The sequence below is a fragment of the Ictalurus furcatus genome, chromosome 1 (genome assembly GCF_023375685.1).
Source record: "Ictalurus furcatus strain D&B chromosome 1, Billie_1.0, whole genome shotgun sequence".
Classification (NCBI taxonomy): Eukaryota; Metazoa; Chordata; class Actinopteri; order Siluriformes; family Ictaluridae; genus Ictalurus; species Ictalurus furcatus.
Window position 1 is genome coordinate 38,697,928 of NC_071255.1, and position 13,895 is coordinate 38,711,822.

At 39.2% G+C, this 13,895-nt stretch overlaps 1 protein-coding gene across 1 annotated transcript in view; it reads left to right on the forward strand.

Moving 5' to 3' along the window:
- ntn2 (netrin 2) overlaps nt 1-13,895 on the forward strand; it is a 28,269-nt gene that overhangs the window by 2,884 nt on the left and 11,490 nt on the right. The window contains exon 2 of the mRNA XM_053638083.1: nt 12,205-13,135. Coding sequence (XP_053494058.1) covers nt 12,226-13,135 — 910 coding nt within the window. The 5' untranslated portion in view covers nt 12,205-12,225. The remainder of the gene's footprint in view (nt 1-12,204; nt 13,136-13,895) is intronic.

The following is a 13,895-nucleotide window of genomic DNA, read 5'->3' on the forward strand; positions in this document are numbered from 1 at the left end:
ACCTAATTTGAGCTCCATGTATCATTATTTTTTACAATTGAGTTTCCTTCATAAGTATAAACAAGAAGCCAAAAGAATTAATAGTTTGTTTAATGATGATGTTCATGTAATCATATATGAAATGTTGTAAACTGTAGCAATAAAATAAATTTAGACTTATGGAACAGCAAGACCTTGTATAGTCATGGAAAAAAGAAAGTACACCCTCCTTCAATTCTGTGTTTTTATTTATCAGGCCCTAAATAAAAATTGCGTGGTCTTCACTAACTTCTATAAATAAGTAACTTCAGGTGACAACAAAAACACAACAGATTTCAATATGTAGTCATGTTTTGGAAATATTAAACCCGCATTCAGAAACCAGGTGGGAAAAACATGTAGAACGACCTTTAGCAACAATAAGTTGAATAAAAAATTTTCTGTAGGAGTTTATCAGTCTCTCACATCATTTCAGAGAAATTTTGAACCACTCTTCTTTTCAACATTTCCAGTTCATTGATGTTTGAGGACATTTGTTTATACTCAGCTCTATTAAGAACTCACCACAGCATCTCAATGGAGTTGAGGTCTGGACTTCTTCAGATGTTGATTTGCTGGTGTGCTTGAGATCATCGTCCTGTTGCATGACCCAGATTTGACCCAGCTTAAGCTGCTGGACAGATGGCCTCATATTAATTATATTAAAAATATTAATTATCTTAATTAATATTTTGTTATAAAGTGGAGTTCATCGTTGTCTCAATGGCTGCAAGTTTCCCAGGTCCTGTGGCTGCAAAAAAATGCAAATCATCATCCCTCCACCACCATGCTTCACAGTTGGTATGAGGTGTTTTTGGTGATATGCTGTGTTTGGTTTCTCCTGAACATGGCACTGTGCATTATGACCAAACATCTCCACCTTGGTTTCATCAGTCCGAAGGATATTGTTCCAGAACTTTTATGGTTTGTTCAGGTGTAATTTTGCAAAACAACTTCATACTCCATATTCTTTTTGGAGAGAAGCTTTTTGGCTTCCTGTAGCTGCCCGCATCAAATTCAAGGCCTTGATGCTCACCTACAAGACCTTGTCTGGAACAGCACCCTCCTACCTCAACTTTCTCGTGAAGGCTTACATTCCCTCACGCAATCTGTGATCAACGAACGACCGATGCTTAGTAGTGCCTACTCAGCGTGGCTCAAGGTCCCTTTCAAGAACTTTCAAACTAACTGTTCCTCAGTGGTGGAATGAACTTCCAACCTCAATCCGGACTGCAGAATCTCTCACCATCTTCAAGAAACAGCTAAAGACCCACATCTTCTGTCAACATCTAACCAACTCATTAAAAAACAACAACAAAAAAAAAAACCCTTCCTCTGGCACTTACACCTCTACTCTGTGCACTTTGCTTCTTCTGGAACTCAATTAATGGATCTTGTATTGTAACACTACTTGTATTGTTCTCTGCTTGATATATCGCTTTGGATAAAAGTGTCTACTAAATGAATAAATGTAAATGTAAAGGGGCTTTTTCATTGCCACCCTTCCATGAAAGCTATATGTGTCTACTCTTTTTGTGATTGTGCTTGAACATAGACATTTAGGCCTGTAGTACACATTATGTAGCTCTTGGGTTTTTCTTTATATCTCTGACCTTGGACTGAATTTGCTAGGATGCTCACTCCTGGGAAGATTGGTAGCTGTCTTGAAGGATTTCCATTTGTAAACAACCCTTCTCACTGTAGAATGGGGAATTTCAATCTGTTTGGAGATGGCCTTATAACCCTTTCCAGATTGATGAGTAGCAACAGTTGCTTCTCTGAGGTCATGGCTGATGTCCTTTCTTCTTGGCATGATGTAGTCACACACCTGAGTGTTCCAGGACACCAAACTGCCAAAAGTTCTGCTTTTATAGTCACATTTCTTGATGATTAACTAATCTTGTGTATTTCCTTAGTAAAATCTGGCTGCTACTTTCTCTCTTAATGATTCTGAAAGTAAGAGGGGTGTACTTGTTTTTTCTCATCTGGTTTTTGATTGTTGGTTTACTTTTTTGGGGAAAATTATTATATGTTGAAATCTTTTGTGTTTTTGTTGTCATCTAAGGTTATTTGTTTGTTTATAGAAGTTGGTGAGGACCACAAATTGTTATTTAGGCCCTGAATACAAAAGCCCATAGAACTGAAGGACAGTGTACTTTCTTTTCCCCATGACTCTTAGTGTTTTTGTTGTGTTTCCGTATTGAGGGCATCTGGTCCCTACAATTAGAGCAACAAATATGTGTGTGTTACCTTGTGAATGTCCACACACCTCTCTCAGCCTCTCTGTCTCACTCTATCTCTATCTTTCACCACTTCATGTAATTCTGATCTAGAAGGTCTGAAAGAAAAATCAGGCCTGAAAGAGGGGATGAAAAGAATGAGTGAGAGAAGAAAGAGTGAAGAGAGAGCAATCAACATTGGATCATCTTGTGCTGACAGAATTCACCTGAAAAAAATACACAAGAATGTGTTCATCTCCATCTCTCTCTCTCTCTCTCTCTCTCTCTCTCTCTCTCTCTCTCTCCGCTCCAGTCGGTCCAGTCGGTCTTTCTGGACATTGCCCATTGCTCAGTGTCCTTCAAGGCATAATGTTATGCACATTGACTGCATCTCTGAGAGAGATGATTCTGTGTAATGTAAAATGTAATATAATTTCTCCAATAATTCTAAATTAACTCTAAATGATGTTAGTTTAAACATATTAGCACTGATTTACACAATCTATGTAAATCAGATCTATTGGTTACTTCAGTGTGAATATGTGTGTGTGTGTGTGTGTGTGTGTGTGCAAGATATTAGCAAATATAAGTGAGTTATAAGCAAATCCATCAGTCCATCCATCCATTTTCTGTAATGCGTATCCTACATAGAGTCGCCGGGAGCCTGGAGCCTATCTGAGGGGACTTGCGGCACAAGGCAGGGGACACCCTGGATGGGATATGAGCAAATTCAGTACAAAACAATTATATGATACTGTCCACACCAAGCCTTTGCCCTTTTTATTTTCTTCAGGTCATTTGCTGCCCACAGTTACAAAATACAGAATACAATGCTGAAGCTCCAGTGGGACTGTTCTTTCAGGTGGAGAACTTGTTGGTGGTCTCCTTGCTGTGTGTTGTAGTGATTTAGGAAGTATTCATCACAAGGACCAAGCAACTACAGTCCTGATTAGGGTGATCTACTTTGACATTAGGGTAATAACCAGATGAGTGGTTTACATTAACGTGGAGCTGCCTAAAGGACTGTGGGAACAGATGTGGGAAGTGGTTCTAATAGACTCATGGGAAGTTGTCTAGAGATATTTATAAAGCTTTCCACGTCTGTCTCAAGAGATGCCTGCCAGAATTTTTTTCTGAATAGGGCTATAGGATATAGCTTTGCAGTTTTAGCATCACCTGCTCACAAACTGCTCTAGAGACATAGGACAGTCTGGAGGAACTGGCTGTGTCTTGTACAGATCATCAAATGGTCATGATAAGGTGCTAAGCTTTTATCGATCTAGGTCTGTGGGTGAAAGTGAAGTTGAACTGGGCCTGACAGGAATTTAGAAATTTGACATATATGTCAAGGATTTCGAATGTTTGTAATTAATGAACATGGATAACACCTCTGCTATGTACGGTAATGACTGGTATGGGCTCCAGTTCTTCAATGTAGAGGTCTACATCTGGAGTGGAATCCCATGGCACCCAACAAAAAAGTCATAGGAGTGAACATTTTTACTTGCAAAAGTTGGAGCTGGTGGTTAGAAGAAAGTTAACACAAGAGCATATATGGTAGCCACACTGCACTGCATGATACATTTTCTGATTTAATTAATTCATTCATTCATTCTCAATAACTACTCTATATTGGTCAGGGTTACAGTGGTTTAAATTACTAACTTATATATTCAGAAATAGAATCAACTAGATTTATCAGAAAACATCACAGGCTGGTGCAAACAATAATAATTATGGGAATGGGTTGGATTGGTCAAACTTTTTGTGGGAATGGGCAGAGTTGGTCAAGAGTGTCTAAAGGAGCGAGTACTGATCAAAATTCCTGTCGGAATAAGATTAGAAAACAGTCCTCGATACACCTCTAATTCATGGCCCTCATGTATTTTCAGTCTGCGTTTAAGCAGTGAGGGGCATTTTTACAGAGCCAAAGCCATTAACGAATTTACAATAGAAACTGGCAAAGCCCAGAACTGCAATTCCTTAAGGGTATATGGTGGCCATCTGCTGACCACCTTTTCCTTTTCCTTTCCAGATGTGAGAAAAAGTTGTGTCTTGTGAACACTTCGTAGACATGACTATTTCCGTCTACTCTGAAGCATGATGATGTCATCAATGTAATCAAGGATACTTTGTTGGCAATGGGTTGGAAAGAAGAGGAGGCACATACTATAGCATATGGCATTAAAGCTTTTCATTATGTTTCTAAAGCTGTGATAAATAAGGAATTCCATATTAGGGTTATATGCATAACATGGAATTTCTCATTCATCACAGCTTCAAAACACTATGAATGAGGAATTCTGTGTTATGCATATTACCATAACATGGACTGCATCCTTTATAGTGCAGAAGGGGAAGTCATATCGATATTTCACAGTCACAGAGTTAAGGCCCCTGTGGTCGATACATAGACGTAAGTGTCTATCATTCTTTTGTACAAAAAAATCATGCTGCGAGCAACAGGGATTCCATCGCCCGTGTCCTAGGAAGTGACAGAGGGTAAGCTGTGCTTAGTGGGGGAGTGCAAGTCTATGGAACAACCCCTGGGGTGATGAAAAGGCATATTCTATGCCTTTAGCCTTACTGAATTCTTCAGCATGATCCTGGTAAACGAGGGGAAATCAGAAACTTTTCACCAGACCAGAGCTTTCAATATGGGAATTCCATTTCCAGCACTAAGTTCTGTTTAGCTCCAGTTCTGTAGTAGAGGCGCAACAGGCTATTTGGCTTTCTCTGACTGTCTGCTTCTCTGTGTGTATCTCTCGGACTGTCTCTCAAGTCTGTCTCTCTCAATTTCTTATTCTCTGTTTGTCTCTCTATATATGTCTCTCTCTCCCCCTCTCTCTCCCGCCCTCTCTTTGGAATACAATTGAAGGAAGGTGTGTGTGACACCAGTCATTAGTTTGGCATATTAACCACAGTTCATTAGCATGAGAGAGGCAGAAACACACACACACAGTTGATGAGTGAAGGAGTGTGTGTATTTGGGAGAGTGATAGTGGATGACACACACACACACATGCGCGCAAAGTTCAATGTTGCATTTCATTTCTGGTAAATTACGCCTTTCGCTTACACTTGCCAGCAACAGACCTCATCTCTCTCTCTCTCTCTCTCTCTCTCTCTCTCTCTCTTTCTCTCACTCACTCACACACACACACACACACACACACACACACACACACACACACACAGATCATTTCTCCTTATTTAGTCATCCAGATACAGTCATCCTTCACCTTAAAGCATCTCTGTCTCTCTTCCTGCCTCACTCTCTCATTTTCATCGCAGTTTATCTGTCATGTCACACTTCATATCTCTCTCACTACCTGTTCACCCTCTATCCAACTTTACCCTTCTTTCTATCTTATTGCTCACCTTTTCCAGATCTCTCTATTTTTATATCTGTCTCCATGTTAGCTGAGATGAGAAAAGAGTGGACTGTTTCTGGGCTTCATACAGACTCACATTGTTGGCTGTGTATGAAATTGAATTGTGTGTGTGTGTGTGAGAGAGAGAGAGAGAGAGAGAGAGAGAGGGAGGATTGATGTCTGAATGAACGCTTTAGTGTGTTTCTTGTTTCAAGCTTCAGATCTCCCACTCACACATTTTTTAAAAGACCCTCTGATCTGTAATGTCCACGCCAGGTGTGTGTGTGTGTGTGTGTGTGGGTGTGGGTGTGTGTGTGCGCGTGCATAGTTAGCATTTTTGGGTTCAAATGTCCCTGTTACAATATGAATATATGACAAATTTGACCATGTTGGAACTTTTGGTTGGTCTCGAGCCAAAAACTAAAAGAGAGAGAGAGAGAGAGTGTGTGTGTGTGTGTGTGTGTGTGTGTGCGTGTGTGTAATAATGAACTGAATAAAGTGTGCAATTTTGTGTGTGTGTGTTTGATGATGAAAGACTTTGGGTTTAAAGAAAGAGAGAAAAAAGTGATTCAAGTACTTTGCTGAATCTTTCTTATGATTCCACAATTGTCAGATTCTAACATTCTCAGTGTGGTTGTGTAATATTCACTGTGTTTTGACAATCTTCATTTTTGTTCCAGAAGTTTTAGTGTGTTTCTAAAATTCTCCATGTGGTTCTGTTTTTGTGCAAGTAAATATGGATTTCACAATACTGTGTGTGTATAGTGTGTGTATAGTGTGTGTTCAGTATATACATAATGTATATAATGTTTAGACAGTGTGTGTAGAGTTTTTAAAGTGTGTTTAGTGTGTTTAGAATGTGTATAGTGTGTTTAGAGGTTGTATAATGTATTTAGAGTGTGTATAGCATGTGTATAGTGTGTTTATAGTGTGTATAAGGTGTGTATAGAGTGTTTAGAGTGTGTATCGAGTGTTTAGTGTGTATAGAATGTGTATAAAGTGTGCATACAGTATGCATAAAGTGTTTATAGTGTGTTTAGAGGGTGTTTAGTGTGTTTATAGTGTGTATAGTGTATTTAGAGTGTGTTGTGTATTTAGAGTGTGTATAGAGTGTTTAGTGTGTTTATAGAGTGTTTAGTGTGTGTATAGAGTGTGTATAGTGTGTATATAGAGTGTTTAGAGTGTTTAGAGTGTGCATCGAGTGTGTATAGAGTGTGTATAGAGTGTTTAGTGTGTGTATAATGTGTTTAGAGTGTGTATAGACTGTTTATTGTGTGTATAATGTGTATAGAGTGTGTATAGACTGTTTAGTGTGTGTATAATGTGTTTAGAGTGTACATAGAGTGTTTAGAGTGTTTGTATACTGTTTATAGTGTGTATAGTGTGTTTAGAGGGTGTTTAGTGTGTTTAGAGTGTGTTTAGTGTGTTTAGAGAGTGTTTAGTGTGTTTAGAGTGTGTATAGTGTGTTTCGTGTGTTTAGCGGGTGTTTAGTGTGTGCATCGAGTGTGTATAGAGTGTTTAGAGTGTGTGTTGTGTATTTAGAATGTGTACAGAGTGTTTAGTGTGTTTATAGAGTGTTTAGTGTGTGTATAGAGTGAGTATAGAGTGTTTAGAGTGTGCATCGAGTGTGTATAGAGTGTTTAAAGTGTGCATAAAGTGTGTATAGAGTGTTTAGTGTGTGTATAGAGTGTGTATAGAGTGTTTAGTGTGCGTATAATGTGTTTAGAGTGTGTATAGAGTGTTTACTGTGTGTATAGAGAGTGTATAGAGTGTTTAGTGTGCGTATAATGTGTATAGAGTGTGTATAGAGTGTTTAGTGTGTGTATAATGTGTGCATAGAGTGTATATAGAGTGTTTAGAGTGTGTTTAGAGTGTGTATAGAGTGTGTATAGAGTGTTTAGAGTGTTCATAGAGTGTGCACAGAGAGTATAGAGTGTGTATAGAGTGTGTATAGAGTGTGTTTAGTGTGTGCATCGAGTGTGTATAGAGTGTTTAGAGTGTGTATAGAGTGTGCATAGAGTGTGTTTAGAGTGTTTAGAGTGTGTATAGAGTGTGCATAGAGTATTCATAGAGTGTTCATAGAGTGTGTATAGAGTGTATAGAGTGTGCATAGAGTGTGCATAGAGTGTGTTTAGAGTGTTTAGAGTGTGTGTTGTGTATTTAGAGTGTGTATAGAGTGTTTAGTGTGTTCATAGAGTGTTTAGTGTGTGTATAGAGTGTGTATAGTGTGTATATTGAGTGTTTAGAGTGTGTATAGAGTGGTTAGAGTGTGTTTAGAGTGTTGAGAGTATGTATAGCGTGTTTAGAGTGTGCATAGAGTGTGCATAGAGTGTGTATAGAGTGTGTATAGAGTGTGCATGGAGTGTGCATAGAGTGTGTATAGCGTGTGTATAGAGTGTGCATAGAGTGTGCATAGAGTGTGTACAGAGTGTTTAGAGTGTGTATAGAGTATGTATAGAGTGTGTATAGAGTGTGTTTAGAGTGTGTATGGAGTGTTTAGTGTGTATAGACTGTGTATAGAGTGTTTAGAGTGTGCATACAGTGTTTAGAGTGTGTACAGAGTGTGTACAGAGTGTGTATACAGTGTTGAGAGTGTGTATAGGGTGTTTAGTGTATGTATAGAGTGTTTAGTGTGTGTATAGAGTGTGTATAGAATGTGTATAGAGTGTTTAGTGTGTGTATAATGTGTATAGTGTATAGAGTGTTTAGAGTGTATATAGGGTGTTTAGTGTGTATAGCGTGTGTATAGAGTATGCATAGAGAGTGTATAGAGTGTTTAGAGTGTGTATAGACTATGTATAGAGTGTGTATAGAGTGTGTACAGAGTGTGTATAGAGTGTTTAGTGTGTGTATAGGGTGTTTAGTGTGTGTATAGAGTGTTTAGTGTGTGTATAGAGTGTGTATAGAGTGTTTAGTGTGTGTATAATGTGTATAGACTGTGTATAGAATGTGTATTGCGTGTTTAGAGTGTGTATAGAGTGTGTACAGAGTGTGTATAGAGTGTGTTTAGATTGTGTATAGAGTGTTTAGTGTGTATAGACTGTGTATAGAGTGTGTTTAGAGTGTGTATAGAGTGTGTATAGTGTGTTTAGAGTGTGTATAGAGTGTGCATAGAGTGTTTAGAGTGTGTATAAGGTGTATATAGAGTGTTTAGAGTGTGTATAAGGTGTGTATAGAGTGTGTATAGACTGTGTATAGAGTGTTTGTAGAGTGTTTAGAGTGTGTATAGTGTGTTTAGAGGGTGTTTAGTGTGTTTAGAGGGTGTTTAGTGTGTGTATAGAGTGTGTATAGAGTGTTTAGTGTGTATAGAATGTGTATAGAGTGTGTATAGATTGTGTATAATGTGTATACAGTGTGTATAGAGTGTGTATAGAGTGTTTAGAGTGTGTATAGAGTCTGTATAGAGTGTTTAGTGTGTGAATAGTGTGTTTATAGTGTGTGTAGAGTGTGTATAGAGTGTGTATAGGGTGTGTATAGAGTGTGTATAGTGTGTTTCGAGTGTGCGTAGAGTGTATATAGAGTGTTTAGAATGTGTATAGTGTGTGTGTATAGAGTGTGTATAGTGTGTGTATAGAGAGTTTATAGTGTGTATAGAGTGTGACAAAATGACACTTAAATAAAAACTTCTAAAAAGAGTAGGAGTGATAAATGTGGATAGAAACAATGTATGTAGTAGAGAATGATGTAGCGAATGTGTGTTGCAGTGTATTCTGAGATCGTGTGTGATTGGCTGTTGTTCTGAATCCATTTGTTGACAAGATTTAGAAATTCCTTTAAAGTGTGGATTAGAATATATGGAAGTAAACGTATACATTGCAGAAGTGTATATCGTGTCACACCACACTGCTAGTGATTGTGATTGGTCAGAAGGGGTTGATTAATGCTCTATAACAGCAGCTCTGACAATAGTGCCGCTGCATATTATCATTTCTATAGTAACAGCTCATTCACAGGGACTTGAACATTGGACGTATTTTTACGTGTGTAATTGTCGACATGGGGAAGTTTTCTGTAAGGAGGCGCTTATGGAGGGCAGTGTTGGCTTAGTGGTTAAGTCTCTGGGTTACTGATCGGAAGGCCGGGGGTTCAAGCCCCAGCGCTGCCAAGCTGCTACTGTTGGGCCCTTGAGCAAGGCCCTTAACCCTCCCTGCTCCAGGGGGCGCCGTATCATGGCTGACCCTGCACTCTGACCTCAACTTCCTGACAGTCTGGGGTATGCGAAGAAAAGAATTTCACTGTGTTCTACTGTATATGTGACCAATAAAGACTCATTATCCGATATCTTCAGGAAAGAGGATTTTTTACACTTTGCGATAACATGACAAGCTGTGTTTTTAACTAACTAACTAACTAACTTGTTTCACCGGCATTCCAGAACATTAAACACACCTGTAAATGCATAATATATAACCAGTCGTTGGTTGAGCGCCAGGACAACATGTGTGAACCCTCGCACAGGGTTAAGTATTCATACTTACATGTAATATGAGCTCGTCCTCTAGGAGGCACTGTTACATGGACTCCACCAGAAGTTACTGAATTAGTGAAGAAGAGCCAAAAACAACGAGAGTTCCACGCTTCACTGTAGGAATAATAAATAGAAGATGAATAATAAATAGAAGATAGCACAGGCTTCATTTTGTTTTGAAAAGTGCTGGGAAAAAAGAAACCTCGAGTGATTAATTATAAACTGAGTGACTTCTCACTGAAAGCGTTTGTGAAGTGTATAACTCGTCTGTACTCAGCAGTCTCAGCGGCTCTCGTATCAAAGCACTTCAGTACAACTAATGTTTAAATCCACAGTTCTGTCCCTCACTGACTGACGAAGCTTTAGTGTTTATTGTTATCACGTTGCTGTGGTATACACACCTACACTGTGTGTTTATTAGGAGTGTGTTAGAAGAACACGTGTGATCCTGCAAAATTAAACTGGACATTATAATGAACTACAGCCGTTATAGCTATAGCCTCACACGTTATTTCACATATTTATATTAACACAAGATCATGATTGTAGTTTTCTGTAAATAAATCCATTACACAGTAATGTGATCATATCACTGTGTGTGAAGGAAGCATGAAACACAGGGGAAACTTGCTCTGGTCATTTACACTCGCTGTTCAGTGTGAGAGTTTTATCAGAGAGGAGAAGTGTTTATTAAAGACACCAGTCTGAGACACTAACAGAGTCAATATGTTTAAAACTGAGATTTATACACAGCATGATTCATCCTTTTCTGTCATGAGCTGTTTTGAGGTTTATAACGGACTACACTTTCAGAAAGCAGCTTCAGAGCACGAGCTCGTCTATAGAAAACAGAAAAGTTCTGGATGCTGCATGGAAAAATTAGATTGTTTACACTTTGGGTTTACTTTTAACAATATTATTCTGATTTCAACAATATTAATCTAAATTTGATTACACCCACGAAAGAAATTCCACAATGTTTCATCAAACCGTTTCTGTCTACATAACGGACACACTTCTCCGCCATCCAATCAGCGTTCGCCCCAAGACAGCGACGAACAGACATACAACATGTAGTTAATTTGTGTTAGAACTGCACACTAGCATGTCTCTGCATGCTACGTTTACCCATGATCCCCCTCTCTGTGTCGCAATGCAAAGACGCATATACTTGTTAACGCAGAAGTATAGACTTGCCATAACTTCACTTCGGCGTTGATTATCTTATAACTATACCAGCAACACACACACAGGGGTTTATTCCTCATATAGTACACGCCTAAACTCACAATAATGAACGTGTTCCTCAGTCAGTCTGTGAATTCTGTAACTCCTGTCTCATGGACAGAACAGAGCATATATGCAGCTACTGCAAGCTGTCCTTCTGAGTTGTGTCAATCTTAAGGTCAGTTTGTATTTTTAAAGATGCACTTCCCCTCCAACTGCATGTGCAGGAGTAAAAGTGGCCTCTTGCTTGCATTGATATTCAGCACACACACACTCGCACATCAAACACACACACAGACGCAGTGACAAGTCTTAAGTGAGGCTCTTTAGTGCACTTTCACGCTTTGTCACTCTTCCTGTAGCTGTGTGAGTCTCAAATTCAATTCTATCATCTGTTTTAAACATTTAAACCTGATGAACTTTTAACTGAATTGGTGCTCTTTACTCTCTGAAATCTCACAGGACAATAACAATTACTTAAAGGTACCATATAATGCAATATAATATAATATAATATAATATAATATAATATATATGAGTGTTGACTTCACATTGTTATATATATTACATTATTACATTTGGTGATGCACTGTGTGTGTGTGTGTGTGTGTGTATATATATATGTATATATATATATATATATATATATATATATATATATATACATACACACACACACATATATATATATATATATATATATATATATATATATATATATATATATAATATTAATTCCTTTTACAGGACCTTGCAAACAAAAATTCCTGAAGCAAAGAATTGTGGGATTGTCCTGAACCACTGCTGCAGACACCACACCAACAAACATAACAGACTCCACCGACTGCCCTAGATCTGCTGTCTGACTGGTCTACTGCCAACCTTCTTTTCCTTTCAGGTACTTTGTATCATCTGCAACATGAAAGACATTTGTGAGCTTCTATTGGTCTGTTGGTTGGTGGGAGTGGCTTCAATGATTCCAGACACCACAGCCCACGATACAGACCCCTTCTCTGTGCAAGCATCATCCACTGACCCCTGCTACAGCGAATCAGGTTCCGCCCGCTACTGTATTCCAGAGTTCGTTAACGCAGCGTTCGGTCAGGAAGTGACCGTATCGAGCACCTGTGGCCGTCGCAACTGTGAGCACACCCACCTGACAGATCTAAACTCCGCCCAGAACCTCACCTGCTGGCAGTCGGAGATGCTTCGGTCCATGCCGTTTAACGTCACACTGACACTTTCACTAGGAAAGAAATTTGAAATCACTTACATTAGCTTACACTTCTGTTCTGAGAAACCGGATTCCATGGCTATTTATAAAAGCATGGACTATGGACGTAGCTGGACACCATTTCAATTTTATTCTTCTCAGTGCCGGCGAGTTTACGATCGCCCGAACAGGGCGGAAATCACCAAACTCAATGAGCAGGAGCCACTGTGCATGGAAATGCCCAACAGTGCTGACTCCAGCAATGCCATCCTCGTGTTCAGCACTCTGGATGGACGACCTTCAAGAACAAACTTTGTCTCCAGCCCTGTTCTCCAGGATTGGGTCACTGTTACTGACATACGTGTGACATTTAACCGCCCGAAAATGAACAAAGACATGCGAGAACCCGCCTACTTTTATGCAATGTCAGATTTCCAGGTGGGCGGCAGATGTAAGTGTAATGGCCATGCCCACAGATGTATGAGGGACAAAGATGGGATGATGGTCTGTGACTGCAAACACAACACGGAAGGATCCGAGTGTGACCGATGCAAACCGTTCCACTATGATCGTCCATGGCAGCGTGCCACGCCCAAAGACGCTAACGAGTGTCTGCGTGAGTCCCAACACATACACACACACACACACACACATACATACATATATATATATATATATATATATATATATATATATATATATATATATATATATATAAACACATCCATATACATATACAGATGTTTATACATTTGCCCACACACTCCCCTTCAGTTAGTAAAGCAATGAATGTAATTCAATTCCATTTAATTCCTGTTTCAACTGGTTACTGAGCATAGGGAGAGAGAGAGAGAGAGAGAGAGAGAGACAGACAGAAAGAGAGTGAGGAGACAGAGATAGGAGAGAGAGAGAGACAAAAAGAGAGAGAGGAGACAGGGATAGGAGAGAGAGACAGAAAGAGAAAGAGGAGACAGAGAGACAGAAAGAGAGAGAGAGGAGAAAGAGAGAGAGAGATAGGAGAGAGAGAGAGGAGAAAGAGAGAGAGAGAGAGACAGAAAGGACAACTGAACCCTACGGTACAGAGACCAAACTCCACAGTGTGTTTAATTACGTGAACAGATCCAAAGGTTAATGAATTAATTAAACAATCCAATTAAACCCTGCTGTGCAATTTTGATGAAACAAACACAGTGACCTCCTGTGTGTGTGTGTGGTGGGGATGCTTTGATCATATTAACAAGGCTAATTAGATTGAGTAGCTTCATTAATTATAATTCTTCAAAGAAATTCTCTCTCTCTCTCTCTCTCTCTCTCTCTCTCTGATGCACACACACACACACACACACACACACACACACACCTCATAAAGAGTTTAT